Source organism: Uloborus diversus, chromosome 1 (genome assembly GCF_026930045.1).
Source record: "Uloborus diversus isolate 005 chromosome 1, Udiv.v.3.1, whole genome shotgun sequence".
NCBI lineage: Eukaryota > Metazoa > Arthropoda > Arachnida > Araneae > Uloboridae > Uloborus > Uloborus diversus.
In genome coordinates this window covers 230,669,844-230,692,072 of record NC_072731.1, presented here as the reverse complement: position 1 = coordinate 230,692,072, position 22,229 = coordinate 230,669,844, and the positions used below count along the sequence as shown (strand labels likewise).

At 32.2% G+C, this 22,229-nt stretch overlaps 1 protein-coding gene across 1 annotated transcript in view; it reads left to right on the top strand.

The window, feature by feature from the left end:
• The window catches only part of LOC129225758 (tyrosine--tRNA ligase, mitochondrial-like), a 33,638-nt gene that overhangs the window by 5,214 nt on the left and 6,195 nt on the right, over nucleotides 1–22,229 (top strand). The window contains exons 3-7 of the mRNA XM_054860262.1: nucleotides 4,849–4,984; nucleotides 12,568–12,669; nucleotides 14,934–15,048; nucleotides 21,946–22,024; nucleotides 22,112–22,221. Coding sequence (XP_054716237.1) covers nucleotides 4,849–4,984; nucleotides 12,568–12,669; nucleotides 14,934–15,048; nucleotides 21,946–22,024; nucleotides 22,112–22,221 — 542 coding nt within the window. The remainder of the gene's footprint in view (nucleotides 1–4,848; nucleotides 4,985–12,567; nucleotides 12,670–14,933; nucleotides 15,049–21,945; nucleotides 22,025–22,111; nucleotides 22,222–22,229) is intronic.

The window sequence follows — 22,229 nt, the reverse complement described above, 5'->3', positions numbered from 1 at the left end:
TGGCAGCACGTCCGAATCTCTCTTCATCACCCACACCACCAAAGATCATCTAAAATTACATTGTTAGAGCTACAATTCTGAGCAATTTCTGGAGGCGAGCCCCTTAACCCCTACTGCTCAACATAGATTGGAGATAACAAATGTGCTTTTAAAAATTTTAATTTAAAAAAAATGTACAGGGGAAGCGCCCCTGAACCTTTCTCCATAGTATTATCAAGGACAGTCTAAAATGCATTTTCAAAACTACAATTTTAAAATATTCTCTGGGAAGAACTATCCCTCCCCCCCCCGTCCCCCCAATTTTTGAGTGAATATTTTGTTCACAATTAGGTTCATATTTCTAATTCTCAGATCTAGTTTTGACTCTGTGATGCCATTTTAAACCAGAAGCTAAATGCTCTAGCTCTCTTTTCATTTAAGTTGCTTTTTGAAAATATTCAGATGCCACCAGTTTCATACACTTACCTAACTTTTTGACCTTGCCATGGCCCTGCCCATTCTGGTGGTTACCCTAATTTCCAGGCTCCCTGATTTAGTGTGGTACCCCCATTACTGCAGTTCTGCACACGCCCCTGGAGGTGACAATATAAAAACTTAGATTTCAAATTTTTTTCACTTATTTTTTTTCTCTTCAAGCTTTTCATAGTTTAACTCTGCATTTAATTACGACCACTTTTGTGATGGGAAGTATGCATCTAGTTCTAACGGTTGTGAAAATAGGGGTCATGGAGGTTAAACGTGGACACACTGTATATATTAGGGTATCCCAAACAAATGGAAGTCGATGTTTCAAGTCGCACACCCTCTAATATTTTTTCTTTTCGGTCAAAATAATTATAAAAAAAAAGTTTCATATAATTTGAACGACAGCAACCTGTGCCGACTTGTGCCCAAGTATATAAACCAGCCCTGTTTACTAGGCTGAATAAATAAAAAAAAAATTTTTTGAACTTAAATTTTATTTCGATAAAACCTTGACCCTATAGCGCCAAATAATACAAAAATATTTAGATGTCCACAGGGTTCGCCGATATATATCAGTCGATTCATATCTTCATATGGTCGATAATGCTTGAAATACTTTGGTCGATATATATCATGATGTAATGTAAATACTATTATATTCCTTCTTTATTTTCTGTTCATAAAATTATTAGTAATGTAGCAATTTTAATTTGTCAGAAAAAACCTTATGGATGTGTACCGACTAATGCTTATTTTTTATTTCTGAAATATATAAAATTTGTAAAAGTAGTTAACCAAAGAAAAGTGAGTAAAGCATCTAATGCGTAAGTAATTCAATTAAAATTAATAGAAATGTATAATTATGCTATATATTTTATTTCTGATAGCTTAAATTATCAAATTTTACAAATGATTATAAATATCATTTATACTTAAATGCCATTCAAAGTACTCAAATTTTTATATATAATGGATATTTATGAATGTAAGTATTAAAGAAAACATTAATTTTAAAATTGATTCATTATAATAATGACATAGGAAAATAAACAACGGTGATTTGAGGAAGCAGTTACTATTTAATGACTTAAATTTGCACTGATTGAAAATATCGGATATGTATCAGTATATCCGAAATATATCAGAATATCGAATGTTTTTGATATTTTTGAAAATGTTATGTTTTTGAACCCTGAGTGTCGATCAGGAAATCTAAAGTTTCTACAAAAAATGGATTTTTTCGATTTGTCTTTTAAAAAATTACGTATACATTTCTTATAAAATATCAAGTTCCAAAATTATTAGCGAACACATTTTCAAATCAACATTTGCAAATGAATAATCAAAAAAATAATACATTTAAAATGAAACAATTAACTTAAACTTGAAAAAAATCCATATTTTGAGTACTATGACATATTTGATTATTGCAAGAGAGCAAAAATGTCTATTTAGTGCTAATCACCAAGTTTACTGTTTATATATTTTTTAAATATATTTCACATTTTCATAAAAATGTATCAAAAAAAAAAAAAATTTTTTTTTTTTTAAAGAAAATTACAAATTTTATGCCTCTTGCTGGACACCTAAGTATTTTTTAATTTGGATAAGTATTTTTGTGGTACACGTGGGGCTATAAGGACAACGTTTTATCACCATGAAATTTCAAATTTCTGAAGAAAAAAACATTTGATTTGGTGTGCTGCCATGCTAAGCCTATACAGAGGTATCTGCACATTTTGTCAAAATTGAATTATTGTCATCGGGTGGTCCATTAGTAATTACATTTACCTAAATCTAATGTTTTGTGGCGATTTGTGAACACAAAATATTAAAAAAGCTTTAGCAAAAAGTGGTATCTGCATATTTTGGGTAGTTCGCTAAAGCAATTTGAATGTGAGTGACAAATACTAAGCTTTTAAAGTGGTATCTGAGCAGTTATCCTTTTTTCTTTAGTAATTGCGTAGATACAACTTTTACGCCTTAGAAAAGCAGCATATTTAATAATGTAGCAGTTGATTGTAACAGAGTACTAAAATTAATTAGCTTTGAATAGTTGATACAGGTCAATAATGAAAACTTATACAACTTTGCATAAATGTTCATGTAAATATTAATTTTTTTCTATTTACATTTTTATTCAAAATGCAAATTCTTAAAAATAAAATGCGTGCAAAATATTCATAACTAATTCTTTTTATGCAAAAAAAGAAAAAACATTTCGTTCTATGGCCAGTTTTATATTTGTTTTAAGTATCGTCCGCTGTCAAAATTATCTTAATGGTCTGTAAAAATTGAATCTAGAAAATAAAACATAAATGATAGCATCAACACATTCTTTGAATATAAAGAACAGAAAATTATTATGGTTAATAGTTTTAAATGTCCGAAATCTTGAAAATGGTATTTTTCAGAAAGCAGATTCTGTTAGATTTGTATTAACAAAGTAAAGCGACAGCAAACTCCAAATAAAGCAGATGTTTTCAGTATTATTTAATATTATACTAAGCGCTTTTTACTAAGCTATTTTTGTCGTATCTGTGCAGATAACCCTAAAAATGACTAGTAATAGTCACTTACGGTGAAAATTAACCTAGTATATGAAAAGTTTTTGTAGAGAAAATTTGTTGTAACTACATTCATTAATTTTAAATAAAGATTTTTATGAAAATATGCTTTTACGTAGTTTAGATAAGTTACTTACGAAACGACTACCGCGAGTTGAACATTTAATTAAGCCCCAAATCAAAGAAACGAGTAGTAAAACTTTACTCATCAATTTCTCAGTTTGAGCTCGACTGTAGATACCACATATGTACTTAGCACGGCAGCGTAGGACACACACTTTCAGGCATAAGCCAGCACAGGTTGCCATTATTAAAATTATAAGAAACTTTTTTTACAATTGTTTTGACCTAAAAGGAAAAATATAAGAGCATGTGCGACTTAAAACATCGATTTTCGTTTCCTTTTTTTGGGGGGGGGGGGGGAAACCCTAATATATATATACATTCAATTCGCAATAACTCGAATATTCTTATAATTCGAAGTTTTTATCAAGCCCTGACCCCTTTGTCTTTAAATCCATGCTGATTATTCTCAATATCTCAAAGTTAACTTCCTTTAACTCAAAGTTTTTTCAAAGATGACACGAAATTTATTTCGAAAGAACGAAAAAAAAAAAAAAAAGAAACAAGTGACTATGATAGAAAAATTAATTCACCTTCACTTCCAATTCTTGCACAATAGACCTCTAAAGCAAGAAGCCTGTTGAGCCAGTGTGTGATAAAGGAGTTACACGTGCAGAAATGAGTTAGCTTGTTTTCTTTTGTTGTACTGTACTGTTTACACTTCGCCATGTTGCTGGACTATGAATTTGCTTTTAAGCTGTCTAGTTGTCAAGTCAACTGATTGTACCTTTATTGAAAGCCTAACCTATGTTAAGATGCGTTCCCCTTCATTCTTTAGTTTCATCATTTGCTGATAAGTTCCTGAGAGACGGAGTGAGTTTTGTTTACTATTAAGCATGTCTAAGCAATTACTGTGTCAATTATATTAAAAGAAAAAGTAAAACTTCTAAAGCGGTAGAATCCACGATTCCGAATTTGAAACGAATGAAGATGTGCACCTTTCCTGAAGCAGAATCAGCTCTATTTAAGTAGTTCCAGCAGCATCAAAGTCAAAACCATGCTTTTGATTTTTCTGTGAATATTTTTGATTAAACTGTTCATATTCTGCTTAAAAACTTTTAAGTTCTGTAATTTTGTCTGTTGTTTGTTCATATTAATTAAAATATTTGATGGTTTTTCATATTAAAATGTCGAAAACCAAAACTAGCGGTAAGTTGAATTTCCAATAAGTCGAAGTTATTCGTCAGCCCCTTTAGATTCGAGTTATTGCGAATTGATTGTATATATGTATCAAGGGCGGATCCAGAAAATGTTCAAGGAGGGGGCGATTGTTTCCACTCTTTACTCTTTAGAACTTCAATTTCTAAAAACTTTCGAAGGAGTGCATTGAACCCCTCGTTTACCTATCCCTAATATCATCTATCGTCTAAAATTGAGATTTCGGAACTTCAATTTCAAAAATATTCCTGTAGAAAGTTCGTGCCCCTATCCCCAGAGTAATAAGAGATGTGCTACGATTGCGTTTTAAAGACTTCAATTCCGGAAAAATTCCTGGAAAGAGCTCCCTTATTTCTAACATCATCGAATATTATGTAGAAGTACGGTTTTGAAACTTCAGTATTGAAAACATACATGAAGAAATTTCCTGTCTCTCGGCTCAAGGAGGGGGCGATCGCCCCCATCGCCCCTCCCTTGTATCCGTCCTTGATATGTATATATATTGATGGTTATACTGTACATTTTTTTTATCTAGTGAAATATCATGCCAAGGACTTCCATGTGCATATGGTGGATTTGATGCTACTGCTGATAGTTTGCATATTGGTAATTTGCTGGTACTCATCTCATTGCTTCATTGGCAAAGAGCTGGTTATAGAACTCTTATTGTTGTAAGTATTTCAAGCATGTTTTCAAATGTTAATCCCAAAATATGTATTTCCTTTAATGGTCTTGAATTAATTATTTTCTATTCCTGAAAGCAAATAGTGCTAACAGACAATCAGGCATTTTCTTGCCAGCCTGAATTTCTTAGTCAGTTTGTGCTTGCACTTAAAAAAAATATGACGTTAGTTTAAAACTATACCTCCAGTATAGACTGAAAAGTGCATGCACTGACAATATGCCTATGACCTCAAAAGAAGATTACTGTTTTTTTTTTTTTTGGTTCCCACCATGTTTAAATTTTCGCCATTTCTTAGTCTTTCACTTGATCTATTCTGAAAAAGACATAAAGAGGGTGCTTCATAAAGACCTGGTTTGCTGATCTCCATGGCATCAGCAAACCATGCCCTTGCACCATATAACAACTTCTGGGAGGCAACCAATTCATCCCATTTTGGTGTTTTCTTTTTGTTAAAACTTAATATAAAAACTTGAAGAAAGATGAGTGTGGGTGGTAGTTTGAAGTTCTGGCTCAACTCAAAAATATTGAAGAACTAATAGTGTGAAAACAATGCTCTGAATATCTTTCTCAGAATTAACTAAAGAGGGACTCAAAGATATTTTTTTTTTGAGTAAAATGTTTGAGCCAAGTTTTAGGAATTTGTTTTCTGGGTCACAATTTAGTTTTTCTTTTTTTTTTTTTTTTTTGAAAATTTTCTTTTAGCTACATCCTCAGAAACAGGGCCGGACTGGACCCCTCAGAGGGGTGCAAACCTTGGAACTTCAGAGGGGCGCAAGATATTTCTGTACTTATCTACTCATTGTAGATGTATACAACGAGGAGGGTAAATGGTGGGTGAAAATATTTTCATGTGTCATTGCTCATTACTAATTACAAAACTTCTTGCATAGATGATTCCATGAGAGGGGCATTAAAATTGTTATTTGGGTGTTTTGGGGATATTTTCGGGGGGAGGGGAGTCCTCGTTCTTGGGATTCTAATGTTTTGCCTGCGATCTTTTTTTTTTGTTTTATTTTATTTATTTATTTATTTATTTACTTATTTATTTATGTTTTATTGACCTTAAGAGGGGGAATGGTCTTTATTAGGAGAGTAGTGCAGGGTTTCCCTTTAAGTGAGATATGCAATGCTCTAAAATTACGGTCCAAAGCTTTCTCCCCCGGAAAAATTTCGAAAAAATGATGTAAAATTCTGCATTTTGAAGCCTTTTAAGGGTAAATTGGAACTACAAAAATATCAGAAAAAAATAGACAAACAAAGCTTATAAAAGATAAATATCATAAAGATATATATAATCGTTAGAAAATTAAGATAATACACAGTAAATATTGCTAATATACAAATCAATGATTGCAGTCGGCAGAGCGTGGGAGGAGAAAAAAAAATGCTTATGTTTCTTGCTTACATCAACTTTCGGTGTGTGTGTAAAAAGGTGAGTGTGATTTTAAAGAACCTATTTTTTTTATATTAGAGGAAGGCGGTTCGGAAACCCTTGCTCGTATATTTTCTTAAATTCAAATCTTAAAAACACGATTGAAGAACCATATCTTGGTATACTAGGGCGAGAAATTTTTCGAAATTAAAGCTCGCAAAACGCAACTTTTAGCGATTTTTGAACTTGACCAATAAGCTGCAACTATTAAATATTTTTAATTCAAAGATTTCTTTAAAAGAAATTAAGATTTTCCCCCGAACAGAATTATTTTTTTGATTAAAATTTACACTTTGTTTTCCCATTATATGTGTTCTTTTTTCCTCTTCAATAATAAAGAATAGTTAAAAAAAAAAAAATTAGCTCAGCATCCTGGGGGGGGGGGGCTGTGGGTCCCTCTTCCTGTTGCGCCACTGCCTTCCAACCAAAAATCTTTTAATAATTTCATATAAATTTTGCAAAAGGAGCCTGTAAAGCTTTTATGACATTTTTACTTCAACTGATTACATTTCATTGACTTTCCTGCTTCTTTTGAACGAATTAAAATAGTATTGATTCCCGATACACCACTGACAATCTATATATATAAAAATGAATGTTTGTCTGTATGTCATCCATGAACTCAAAAACTACCCGGCAGATTTGGCTGAAACTTTCACCGTTTGTTATTTTTGGTACTGGGGATGTTTATAGACCAGTTCGAAAAAACTCCGATCGATAGTTCCTTTTTTATTCCAATTTAAGTCACAATCCATTGGATAAATACGAATAAAATTATCGGCTGCAGAAATTAATTCGCGTGAAAGATCTCATTGATAAGAAGTTAGCTGTTGCCATTCTTCTTGAGTTTGAACAAATAAATTCTTTCTTTATTGTTTTATGGCTTTTCATGCAACGGGGGGATTTAAAAGTTTTTCTATTTGATATTTTTAGCGATTGATTGCTCTTGCAAACTGCATGAGTGCAAAATTTGAGTATAGTCACGGCTTCACTTGATACCTGGACCGATTATTATGAAAATTGCTATATATATGTATTTTTCCACGGAGAAGGTGCATAATATGCTCATTAAAGTCACTCGCCACCAGGTGGCACTGCAGAGTAGCAACTTCTGTCCCGTTCAACCTATTGTCATGAAAATCAGTATAATGATGTATTTTTTTGTTGGCGTAGCAACGCACGTAGGGTACAGCTAGTATTAAATATTTTATTATAATAAAAGGAAAATATGATTTTTTTGGCTGTATAATTTAAAAATTGTGATTACCGTACCAAAGTCTACAAGAAATCGTTCTTTTGGTCAAAATTATGACCACATCCGAAGCTAAAGTAACATGGCTAAACATAAGAATGTAATATAATGCTATCTGCAAGTAACGGAAAATCTATAAATAATTGTGAATAAATTTTACAAAATAAATAAATGAGCTGAAATCAATAATGAAGATTGTGGAATCAGGTAAGAGAAGATATGAATTAATAATATATGTAGATAATGATTAAAATGGAAAAACGGACATTTCCCTCAAAAATGTAAAAGGTTATAAATATAAAGTTTGGAGGAATAATTTAATAAATTATCACACAATGATAAAAGTTGTCTCATTTCTTGACTTCGCATAGTTCGTCAATATATTTTTCATTGTAAATTGCAAGAAGTTTCTGTTGTCTCAAAATTCAAGATGGCAAAAACAGATCTTTCTAGAAAGGTCCTCTTCTGGGGCAGACCCAAATCTACGTACCCGCAGACGCTGCAGTAGGGGGGGGGGGAGACATAACAGAAAAACCTATGGTTCGAGTGACAGAAGAATATTTTTAAAAAATAAATTAAAAATGTGTGCTCAAAATTAAAAAGTTGAAAATATTTTCAACATTATTATAAAAATCAGGATTAAAATTTCCTCAGAACTGATCAAAACCTTATAATTACAAATAAATTTAAACAATTTAAACAAATGAACTCATAATTAAGGTAGAGACATTGAAGCAGTTAAAAACAAACAATCACTCGTTTAACAGAATAGTCATTCGGGGGGGGGGGGGGGGGGGACTATACAGTTGGGGGCAAGATAGCAAAAATGGACCCTTCAAGAAACTTGTAGCGTACGACAGTATATAAAAAATGGGATTAAAGACCTGAAAAACGGAGGTGGGGGGGGGGGGGAGTTTTTCAAGGGAAAAAAGCGGGGCTGCGGCGTCGAATAAAAAAAATTGACTACGGCTCTGATTCCGACTCCAGAAACTTTAGAACCTTCGACTTCTACTCCTTTACCCCAAAAACAGTTTGACTCCGACATTGACTCCGCAAGCTCTGGCAGAGTTGCAGACTTCAGGGGGAAAATGAACGACTATTTCTCCAACTCCAACTCTTGAAATTTTAAACCTTCGACTCCCGAATCCGACTCCTTCACCCCAAAATCAGTCCAACTTCTGCTCTTCGACTCTGACTCCGCAACATGGAAAAAAGACATTTTTGTTGAGTTGTCGCGATAACGTGAATTGAAAAAACTGAGGGCGCATCTACAAACGCAACAGGGCACTTTGAGACTAACTAACGATTGTAGGTATGGAATGTTTGTCTTGATTCTAGATTTAAAGAGCTCTCTTCTCTGAAAATGTTTTTTTTTTTTCAATGTCTCAAAATGTCTTTTTAAGTGATTTTAAAATTCATGATCGCAAAAACGGGCCCTTCAAAAACTATTCTTTTAAAGACCTGAAAAAAAAGAGGGGGGGTCACAGTATGGCTGCTGGGCGCTTTAGTATGACGACAAAAGGGCGCACCCGGGCGTTAAAACAGCAATTATTACAGGTATGGGGTGTTTGTCTGTGTAAGAAAAAAAAATCTGCAGGGCTCTTTAGAAGGCAAAAGGGCGCTACAGGATGTTGCTTTCTGCCAAATAAAGATGAGTCACCTCGAGATGTTCGTTAACTGTGTTAATGCCATCGGAGATACGACAGCAAGAAAATTGATGATTAAAATTGCAGTAGAAAATATTGCGGTCCTGATACACTGTTACAGAAACAAAACAAGCTATACAGTTTTTATTTCAGAAAAAAAGGAAGGCAAAATATAAATTACTATTAAAAATGGTAGCGTAATATACAACTGATTATTACTTTTCAGCAAGCACCCAAGAAAAAAGCTGAATAATCTTCTTTCATGTCTACCCGCTCTCCTCACTCCAAATCGCCTCTATTAAATTTCCGCCAGAATTTCGCAGGTGATTCTGCGTATTGAGTAAGCTATCAGCGGTTCCTAGAATTTATGATTTACTCGTCAAGACCCCTGTTCAAGGCAATGGGGGAACAAGGATTTTGACCCCCAAATAACCTTCAAAGTCGCACCAGTGAGCAGTGACAATGATTGAAAAGAAAGGAACAAGTTTTGAAAAGAAAGGCAAAATAATTCCAGGTTCTTCAGTGATTAGCTAAAAGACTTATTACCGTAAAACTTTTGTACTTAATAATTTCGAGGTGTCAGGAAAAAGAGAAGAAAAATCGTCAGTTAAAGGGGAAAAAATTTTTTTTTAGTAACAAAAAGAAAGGGGGGGGGGGAATAATTTTTTTTAAAAAATATTTTTGAACAAAACAAAAAAAAAATATTTTTCTGGCGTAGGGGCGCATCGGCCATGTGGCCGGTTGCCCAGCGTGCCAGTCCGGGCCTGCTCAGAAAGTCATTGATGCATTATCTCGAAATGGTTAAGTAGTAAGTTCTGATGTTTGCAGTGTCTACAAAGACCTCTCTGGACAAAACAACAAAAGCATTAATACATCCTACAATATCTGTACAAAATATGTATGCTACATATTTGAAGAATATTCTTGACTAAATGAAGTTTCATGTTTAATATTTTTATTTTAAGATAGGTGACACTACTGCTCAAGTTGGAGATCCTAGTGGACATAAAGCAGACAGAAATGTTCTATCTGAAGATATCATTAGCATCAATGCTACATCAATTGAACAAAATATTGTTCAAATATTTGAAAATCATAAGAAATATGTAATTCCAAAGAAGAAGAGCAATTGTAAATTAGGAGAACTTAGGTAACCCAATCTCACCTTCTTAAAAAAAAAACTTATCTTGCTCTTTTTCCCTTTTCTTTGTTTTTATTTCCAGTATATTTTTTTTTTTTTTTTTTATTACAGTCAATTCACAATAACTCGAACCTAAAAGTACTGACGAAAAACTTCAACTTATCGGAAGTTCGACTTACCGCTAGCTTCGGTTTTCGACTTTCAATATTAAAAAACATCGAATATTTTAATTAATATGTACATACAACAGAGAAAGTTACAGAACTTAAGTTTTTAAGCACAATGTGCACAATCTTATACATATAAAATCTGAGTATCTATCTATCTATCTATCTATGTCCAAGCTTCTTCTCCCGAACGACAGTGAACTGAGCATCTAACCAGGTATCGATGGATTCGTCATCTTCCCGCCTTCATGTTTGGCTATTTAACATAATCCTCCGATAATAATTAGCGGAGATATCAATTAAAAATTATTAATTATGACTTTTAGATTTCAAAATAAAATCCATATTTTTCGAAGGCTTTCCTCCATTCAAATTATTATTCAGTGCTTCAACTCAACTTTCCGGATGAACGCTTTTATTAAAATTTACAGCGTGAAGAAAATCATTGAAAAGAAACATCTGTTGCCATTTCTTTTTCTCGAATATAAAGAAATAAAATTAGGCTTTTGTTTTAAGGCTTTTCCTGTAATCAGGGTGTTTAAGTTGTTTACTTTTCGATTATTTTGCCGTAATCTGCAGCAAAATTTTGCTGTTTTTTTTTTTTTTGCTCAAGCCTGATTGTTAAATACGCGTCACATGACATAACTTTCATTTTCGAGGAGGACCGTGCACGTCGTAAAGTAAATGAGTGATTTACATGCAGTTTATTTTTAGTTACCTAACCTTAGTTAAACCTTGCTTTACGCGCATTTATTTATTCCTTAACGCGTTAGAAACTAGTGTCAGTGTACTACAAAAGCATCAACTGGACTGCTCTTACATTTTTTAGGTAGCCCGTGCAACGCCGGGCACGCAGCTAGTTTAATCAAAAATATTGTGAGAAAAAAAATCAAAAGCATGGTTTTGATTTTGATACTGCTGGAACCACTTGAATAGAGCTGATTCTACTTCAGGAAAGGTGCACATCTTCATTCCTTTCAAATTTGGTTTCATGGATTCAACCACTTTAGAAGTTTCTCTTTTTCTTTTAAATATCATTGACAGAGTACTTGGTTAGACATCTTTAATTGTAAAGAAAACTCACTCTGTCTCTCAGGATCTTATCAGCAAATAATTGAACTAAAGAATGAAGGAGAACGCATCTTAACTTAGGTCAGCCTTTGAATAAAGGTATAATCAGTTGACTCGTCAACTTGACAGCTTAAAAGCAAGTTTGTAGTCCAGCAACATGTCAAAGTGTAAAAAGTACAGCACAACAAAAGAAAACAAGCTAACTCATTTCTATATGTGTAACCCCTTTATCACACATTGGCTCAACAGGTGCTCTTCTTGCTTTAGAGGTCTATTGTGCAGGAATTAGAAGTGAAGGTGAATTAATTTTTCTCTCATAGTCACTTGTTTCTTTCCTTTTTTTTTTTCGGTCTTCCAAAAAAAATTTTCGAGTCATCTTGGAAAAAACTTCCAGTTAAAGGAAGTTAACTTCGAGATATTGGGAATAATTAGCATGAAATTAAAGACAAAGGGGTTGGGACTTGATAAAAACTTCGAGTTATAGTAATATTCGAGTTATCGCGAATTGACTGTATTTTTCTTTTGAAAAAATTAATCAGAAAAAAGAAAAGAAATTCAGAAAAATTAGATATTTTGAAAAATTATTTGATTCTTTAAACTGAAAAATTTAATGAAACTTATCAATTTTATAACAATTTAAAAAAAAAAAATAATTTAATATTTTGCTACAATTTTTTTTTAAATAAATTTATATGAAATCGAAATGTGCATCCTGCTTGAAGGTTTTTGCAAATAGTGTCAGTCTTTGTAATTTATCTTGCACTATTGAAAGAAAAAAAAAAGGAAGTTTAAAATAAAATTCATTGCAAATTTTTTGTAGATAATTTCATTTTTTAAAGTAAAAATTCGTTTTTTTACAGGATCTTGAAAAATAGCTCATGGTATAAGGACCTTACTATCACAGATTTTTTTTGTGGAGTTGGCAGACATATTCGTGTGGGTGAAATGCTGTCCAGAACAAGGTAATCTTTTGAGTTCTTTTTCCCTTTGTTTGACTGGACTTAAAAAAATAATAACGACAATGTTTTATATTACTATGGGTACTTTTGGTGTTGATGACTGTATCATATTTTAGCCAAATAGATGGCTTGATTTTTTTTTTCTCTGGGTCGAGGGAGAGGGAGGGGGTAGTGTGATTATTTTTTCAAAATACTAAATTGATTAGAAGTATTTAAAACACTTAATTCCAAAGAATGGAGGCAAGGCATAAATAGTTTTTAAAGTTTTTTGGATGAGCCGAAGAAATGCTTGTATAATGCCTAATTTGTTATGAATAGATAATGTTGCACTCAATAAAGTTAAAATTTCTAAGACAGTGAAAACTTATTATTTATCATGATGTAATAAATTTGTTGGTAATATTTAATTTGTAAAAGAAATATGTAATAACAAATATTTTTTATATATTTTTTTTTATATTGTGTGCAATCAAAAAACAATGTTTAACTGATACAAATCATTTTTGTGATTTTATACCCTTTTTATTTCAGTTTAAAACTTTTTTAATATTTCAGTTCAAAATGAATTTAAAAATTTATTTGTCCCTTTCTTAAGTCAGAAAGTATCATTTTTAAATGTATCTCTGAAACAGAAAACATATTCGTTAGTTTTAATTTAATATTGTCACTTGAACAGACAAAACGTTGCAGCAACAAAATGCAAGCAATTTATTAGTGCAAGGCATGAAGTGTCTACATAGGTGGAGGACAAGACCACTAGCTCTCCAGCAAATAGAGAAAAAATATTGGAGATGTTAATAAAAAATTGGTAGCTTTCCAATCCTTAGGGCTCAACCGTGTTTAATACATAAACGTTCAGTATCTAATTAATAAATCACTGGTAGTTATTTCACAGTATGCTTTAATTTTGGTGGGCATGGTGCCTTATTAGCTTGTTTGCTAAAGTTTACAAACTGGCAATAATATGAAATTAGGATGACACGAAGGGACAGGAAAAGAGAGGGGGGAGAAGGGACAACTATTGGTTCGGGCCCGAGCCTGAAGGGGGCCCCAATATTTTTAAAACTAGGCATGAAATATAAGGGTAAACAATCTGGAAGGGGGCCTGGAAGAGTCATTTATGACGGGCCCCAAAATTTCTGTGCACGCCCCTGGCTGCACGCACTATATAGTGTGTACTAAATTATGTTTATCTGTAATAGTTATAACTAGGAATTTTTTCCACCTGATCAGTTTTATTGTTTCTTCTTTATTAATAATAGCTGAAAATTTTTCTGTCCAGATCTCTGACGCGCATAGCGCCTAGACTGTTCGGTTGATTTTCATGAAATTTGGCACAAAATTAGCTTGTAGTATGGGGGTCTGCACCTCGAAGCGATTTTTCAAAAATTCGATTTTGTTCTTTTTCTATTCCAATTTTAAGAACATTTTCCTGAGCAAAATTATTGTAAGATGGAGGAGTAAATTACCAAGTTATCATAACGTGAAATCGTAACATAGGCAAGCCAATTGGTGAGAAATTCATCATACAATATTTGTAAATATACAGGGAAATCCAAAGACCTTTTAACTTTCTACTATGGGCAAAGCCGTGCGGATGCCACTAGTATTTAAATAAAGCCAAAAAGATTTCTATTTAATTAAATGGAAACAAATCTTGGAAATTTGTTTTCATTCTTCCATGGGTGCCCATATGCCAAATTTTAAGTGCTGGGGACTCAGATAGTTTCCCAATGGTTTAGCAGGAAATTTTCCCCATAGAAACCGATTTCAATTCAGATTAGAGTTGTTAAAGTTAGGCACTTTTTATAAATTATTCATTAATGGCTGGAAAAGAAATGTTTTTACATTTTTGCAGAGAAAAAAGTACTAAAAGCAAATAAGTTCTAATTTCTAAGGGGGGATGCTTGAGCCCCCACTTGCCCCCCATATGAGCGCCCATGCATTCTTCATGCTTTTAATATTATGAAGTTTATTTCTAAAATCTTTTGAATCTTCAATTAGTTAGAATATAAAATGTTTATAATTTTATGACATCTGAGTCTTTCTTAGTTACAAAAAAAAAAAAAAAAAAAACGCTAAACTTGTTAATTTTATTGTCCATGAATCAAAATATTTTCGATGGGATGAACTAGTTTAAAACATTACATAACTCTCCAGTATCAGCATGATCATCAATGCTTAAATAAGAGAAACTATGCTGTATTTTCGTGGATTTTTTTATTTTATTTTTAGAACTGTTCACATTCTAAGTTTACTATTTACAGTGTTAAAAGTAGAATGGAGTCTGGTGCTGGAATCAATTTTGCAGAGTTTAGTTATCAAGCTTTTCAATCATATGATTGGCTGCATTTGTTTAAAAACTACAATTGTCGTTTCCAAGTAAGTTATGTACATGAATGAAAAAGTTTCTTACTAAAAGTTATTTCTAGACCTAGATAAAATGAAAAATTTTATTAGTAATTATTAAGCATATTACACATTAACATAGGCACATTAAAAACATATTAACATATGCATATTAAAACCATATTACATATGAGTAAAGATATTACATATAATTTTCAAAGGAGCAAGTTCAGTTTTTTATTATTAATGAAGATAACGTTAATTATAGATAAAACTTAGTTTGATATTTTTATTTGTAACACTTTAGAGCAAAAAAATTTCAGAATCCTAATATTTTTGTGATGAAAGTTTTAGCTCTTCATTAATATCACTAACTTTTGATACTCCTTACCTTTAATTCTACCCATAATAATAAAAAAAAAAAGCCTCACTTTCAAAATAAATGGCTCATATAATAATCTTACATTAGAAATGAAGTACCAATCGGTTTTTTAGTTTTTCTTACTTTAACAAATGTTCAAGGAAATAATAGTATTTTGTATAAAAATTTGCCTAATTGCATAGTTTAGTATCATGTTTTACATCAAAATGTCTTATTTGGAAAATTATATCACCATATTCATCCTGAAAATACAAAGTTTTTCCTTCTTTAAACCATCCAACTTGTATGTAATAACTTATTGTCCTCTGACTTGTTCTGACAAAATAAGATAACTGTTTAATAAATCCTAATTTTTGATACATTTTAAATTTTCAAGCAACAGTTAGAGATAGCTTCTTTAACCATCACCAACAGAACAAACAAAAAGTCTGTTCAAGATTTTAAACCCAGGAAAAAAGTAATTTGGATTGTCTTTCATCTCAAGGAAAAATTCTTTTGGGGTTTTCCTAGAATTATAATATCTGAAAGTCTGGTAGAGAGTGAAGAATAAGGAGAGACATACAGCTTTAAGGTGCCGCTGGAGAGAAGTTTCGAAGTCAATGTTAAGTCTACGGGGAAGTTTCCTCCCGATTGCTAATTCGCATTTCAATATTTTGAGATATTTTTTTCTGCATAACATTCTTCACAGCAGTACAAATGACGCATCTATTTTAATTTTTCATTTTCTGTTAAAATTTCATATTAAATGGTTGTTAAATTTGTGAGTTGACAAAAATAAGAGATGCTTTCTGTTTAAACGCTTCATAAATGCTCAAGATCTAACATTTGCTCAAATTGAAAAACTACGCGTCATTCTTGAAAGTTTGGGCTTTTCAAGGATACCTTTCTTTTAATCATACTTAAATTAGGATAAGAGTAATTGGGAGGGAAAAACTGAAAAATTTTGCAAAAATTGACGAATTTCTGTGTTAACCACGCCTCCCGCCGGTGACAATAGAGAAAGAGGGGACAGCTTCTTTATCATCTGTTGGGGTGGGGCAAGGAGATCATCTTCAGGCAGTCATCAGGGTAATAAAAAACATGTGTTTAGGGGAGGGGATGACAGCAATTAAGGGTTGAATGAGCGAGAGCATTTATTTCCTTCGAGTCTAAACTTGGAGTAGACTATTTTTTGAGCTTCGCTACGCAACTTTTTCCTTGCTTACATACAGATTTGGAAAGACATATCCTAGCAGGGGAACCCCCCAAGTAATTCAAGTAAATTTGAAACTTTTTTTTTAGCGAACATATTACACTATCTGACAATAGGTTTGCATTTTAACTTTCTGTAATTGCCATATTATCAACTATATTTTAATACAAAACAAAAACTTTCGTTCAGAAAAAATGTATCAGAAGTGTAATATGCAAATAAAATAAAAGATGTCATAATTATGTGCCGATTGAAAGTGATTACAATGAACTTTGAAGAAAAGCATCAACAATCTTTTGTGCAAATAAACAGTTGCGTTAACTAGGATGAAATACTGTGAAAGCACTTATTCTTACGAGCCTAAATTTTAGCGAAATAGAAAAAAATCTACGAATTTGTGAGTTGCAAATTTTGCCAATTTTATATGAACAGAATTATTCTGTAAAAAAATATTTCGCGAGGTTTAAATTTTCGTGATTACGACGAGCTCTGGAAAATTGCGAAAATGAAAGCCTCGCGAAAATAAGTGCTTTTACTCAAAGTCATCACATTAATACGTTATCCTGAATCACTATTGATCTAATGAACTAATTTTCACGTGCTGAAAATCTAACTTCATGGTTCGAAAAAAGCCTTATGTCATTTAAAAAGTTCTGTTCAGGAAATAATGCACCACTAAGTGCTTATAGTCATAGTTTTTTTACCCTAGTTTGGGTCTCTTACTACCGAATTATGGCTAGGGGGGACAGCAATTAGGAAACTGAGGTGCCTCGCGTGGGAACACAGGGCGATTTGGAATGAGGTACAATGAGACATTGAAAAGGCTCATAATCAGTTATATTATGACACTATATTATAAATACTGAATACAGGTTAATGTATAGTAAATGTTACACAAAATATTACAAGACTAAAAGCTAGTTTAACGATAAATTATTTATAAAGTAACGTATGATGCATCACAAATTGGAAAAAAAAAAACACGCATTAGATACGAAAATGGGAATTATGGAATGTAAGAGGCATTCAAATCTTCTTTGTCGAGAAATGATTCCATTGTTGGCCATACCTTTTCAGTGTTGTTACCAGTAGCCAGCTTGAACACGAAATAAGACTTTTTGATAGTGATCCAAAAAACTCTTTGTGCTTGAAAAACTATTTTTTTTTAATTTATAAATAATTTGCTTTTAAAATATTTTTTAAAAACTTTTTACAAAATTTATTGGTTTTAAAAACATAATGGGGTTCTTTCCTTCAGTCAAAAGTATGTACTACTTTTAGTTACTGAAATTGATAGAATAAGCAAATAATAATAACATGGAGCAAGGAAAAACTTTCATTACCCAACGCTTAATTCTTATTTAATTATTTTAAATGTCCAATTTTAAAAATAAGGCGTGGACTTTATGGCGTCACAAATGATGTACTTTGGCGCATCTGTCTACCGCGTTTCCACGTTATGATAATCAAGAAACAAATTAAATATTGCGCTCTACGCTTACTCTCAGCCATATCGTTGCTAGTACACTTGAGTAAAGATGCGAATTAAATATTTTGCTCTGTGAATGGCAACAGTGAATGGGCATTTCATCATTTGTGATATCATCGGCAGAAGCATAAACAATGAAAGCTTCCGATTAAATTATCTTTTTAAAAATATTAAACTTAGTCAAATTATTTAAAAAATGGTCAGCTCCCATGTTTTTAAACCAGCTCTTTTGGGAAAAAATACTTTTAAAATTTTGGAAACGACCCCATTTGAGGAAATTAATATTTTTAATTTAAATGTAGTTTTCATAATAAGAATGATTGTGTACAATTTTCCTGCTCCATCTTTTTAATACATATTGTTTATTTGTAATTTTGCTGTAAGTTATTCAATTGTTTTCGAGGTACCTATTGCGGTTACCTCCAAAGAGTTTTAAATTTAAAACTTTCGTAGATTCATTCATTCTGAATGAAATTATGATCTGAATGATGAATGAATCTACATCTGAACGATTTAGTCTGATTAATAATCAGATACAGACAAAGCTTAAACCCATCATCAAGCCTGCAGTTTCAACAGGCGAATGTAGCACTTTTTTTTTTCTAAAATTAGCAGGTATTCCAGGAGGATATTTTAATGCTCCGTAATTGTTCTAAAATATATCCTTGAAACTGTACCAGAATTCAAATTATTATTATTTTTTCTTTTTTTTTTTGAAAATATCAAGCAATGCTTTTTCGGACTTTGAAACATTAGTGTCGCATAACCTTGCGAAGTGACATATAATTTTAAATCATATCCCCCCCCCCCCCCCCGTGAGTTTTAAAAAACCTACCTAGTCGGAAACTCTCGCCCTCATAGGAGCTGAGAAAAAAAGCACCGAAACTTAACTTTTTACATTTTTCAAGTTTTCCTGGGGAGCGCTCCCACAAAAACAAACGGTCTAAAATATCTGATTTTTTTTTCCTTTCAAAACACAGGTTGCAGTAGATTCTGTAGATTTTATTGGAATTGCCATGAATTTGTAATCGAAAAAGTAATTTATGTTGTAAGTAAGTAATTAATGTTGCATAATTAAAAGTGTGCTCATTTTAATGATATGAAGAAAAATTAAATTAGAGGAACATTTTGAAATTGCTCTTTTTAATTGAGACAATATTGACGCAAACTTTTTTGACTGGTTTTTCAACTGGAATAATTCAGCAATTATTGCGCTATCAAGATGCCACTTGCATACCTTTTGGACATAACAGGCTACAAACGAGGAAACAAATAGCTTCAGAAAACTTATCTCTCAGCAGATACAAGCCGATGATACATGGTTAGAGTTTGTAAAAATGCGATTTTTAACCTACTTTCGCAGCAATTGTTAAAAAATCTACCATGCATCGATCTTTTGCTATATAACTAGGCTGTTATACCGCAAAAGTTGTTCAGGATCACCAAATACCAGTATTGTAACCATCTCAGGCCGTGAGTAAGGAAAGCACAAACTTGGTGATTTTGTCGTTTCAATCGCAACGCGGAAAAGGCCAAACTATGGATATTGGCAGATTCTATACAATTTATGGATATTTTACATAGCTTCATATTCGTCTTCTATGAACATCCGTTAAAATTTTCATAAAAATTGGAGAGGGTCGATTGGGAACCCCTAGGTCACACTTCACATGGAACGACCCATATATATTGCATTTTAATTGAACTTTTTCGACCCAGGTTAAAAATTTGTATTAATAAAAAAAAAATAGTAATAATAACTACTCTTTATGTTGAGAGCTGGTATCGACGTCAGTCCATTTTTATTTTCCCCCATTTCCAGCAAAAGTATATATATATTTATTTATTGTTGATACTTGCACTTGAAGTTTACATTTTAGAACTTCTTTTTCATCTATAATACATATTTTCAAAATAACTCTTGCATTTTTATTCATACACTCTTTAAATTTTCAACTGGAAATAATGATTGAAGTAAGATTAATTTTTACGTTTCCTTTTCTCCACTTTTACAAATATGCATACAATGTAGCAACAAGCCTACTTTCCCAATACATTTTTTCTCCCTGACCCACCTTTAGGCGTAACACTTTAAGATTGCCTGATTTTTTTCAGTTAAAAAAGTTAGGTTCTGAAAAATGTAACTTCTAGTGATAGAAAAAGTGTCTGCTGGCCACTGGCTACTAACCATTTGAATTTTCAGGTTGAGTAATACAAAAATAGATTTACTTCCCTGTTTTTTGTAAGTCGGCGTGGTTTTTGATGTTTTTGGGATAATTTACGCTAAGCACATACCTTTTGCTCCCCCCCCCCCCCCCCCCGCCCTATAAAAATTGGAATATTTGGGCCTGAAGACAAACCCTTTATTAACAATCAAAAATAAGGGCGAAAAGCTGTACTGACTTTAAAAAGGCTGAAGTAGTGAAATTTATAAGTGTTTTAGCTACTTAGCATGATTAAAATTGTCGATTTAAATCAATTGATTGATTTCTTAAGTTTAAAAAGAGAAATTATCGGTCGATCTTTTTTGAAAAGAAAACAAAAACATCAATAATATTTTGTAAAAAGTTTTATTAAGTTTTTTAGGCTAATCTGTGACAAAGGTTGTTGGCATTATTGATTTTTAATTTATTTTTTATCTCTCTCTCTTTCTTTTTCCAAGTGTTCTTATTGTAAATTCATACATTCCGAACATTTCATTCATTAAAATAATTATTGTTTACAATTAATGCACTAATTACTATTTTTTCTATTCTGTATCAAAATCAATAGTAATGTTAATAACGTAACATCATCACAACGTGTAAATGATGTTAAGTTTTAAGTGGAATATAACAAAAATAAATCAATGAATAGAAATCATCAGTTTTTTTCAATACTACAGCATAACTATTTTTAAATTTAAGTTTTGATGGTAGATAAATATTTATAATGTATGTAAATGTTTTACAGTCGACGCTCGATATAACGACCATCTCCGTCCCAGAGAAAAAGGTCTTTATAACGAGTGGTCGTTATAAGAGATATAAATTTAAAAAATGTACACCGTCATCATGCATGCCCAAGTAAATGCCCAAATGTTTTTTATCATAGGAATTTTTAGAAAAGTCGTGTGCAAAATATTATGACAGAATATTAAACAAGTTTTAAAGTAGAAAATATAGGGAGGAAAATGTTACACACTTTCAGATCTGCTACTACTACTACTACCACAACAATTTCTGAAGATAAAACCAGAAACAGAGGTCTGCCTTTTTAGCAGACGTGATTTTTGCAAAACATTATTTTCTGTTTCAGATATAGGTGATAAATTGTGTTTCTCTTGCTTTCCAAAGAAACATTTAAAAGTCCCTCGAGAACCCCAAATCTTTAAAAATACTAGATTCAAACACCAAACTACCAATACATCTGTGAACTCCCTTTTCTGAGGAATCTGGAATTTTCTCGATTTTTCCTCCCATTATTTTTTCTGTGCTAGCTGTGGTGAATGGTAATCTCCCTCCCACCCCTCTTAAAGTTGGATTTGACATTGAAAACTTCAGGCAGATGTCCGTAAACAATAATCAATGTCATTTTAAGCTACAAATTTGTTTTATTGGAAAGAACACAAGAAATAGCGTCCGCTGATTCGGTCGCTGTATTGGATTAGACGATACAGAACGGTCGTTATAACGAAAGCAAATTAACATAGAGTTTATAGAGACAAAGTTGGGACTTCTACCACTGGTCGTTATAATGGGACGGTCTTTATAATGTGTGGTCGTTATAATGAGCGTCGACTGTATATTGATTCACTCAAATATATTTGTATGTATTTTTTCCAAAAGCTTTTCTTCGGTATTACAATTATGATACTTTCATTTTTAGATTGGTGGCAGCGATCAACTAGGAAACATTGTTTCTGGATATAATTTAATTTCTGGATGCCAGTATCAGCATGTGTATGGTACAATTCTGTATAATTACCATAAGTACTTCCACACCTGTGCATTTCTTAAAACATATACATGATTAAGTGTGTTAAAATTTTCAGGATGCTTACTTCCACTCATACAATCAGAATCTGGAGACAAATTTGGAAAATCGGCCGGAAATGCTGTTTATATTTCTCAACAAAGGACATCATTTTTTGATTTTTACCAAGTTAGTAA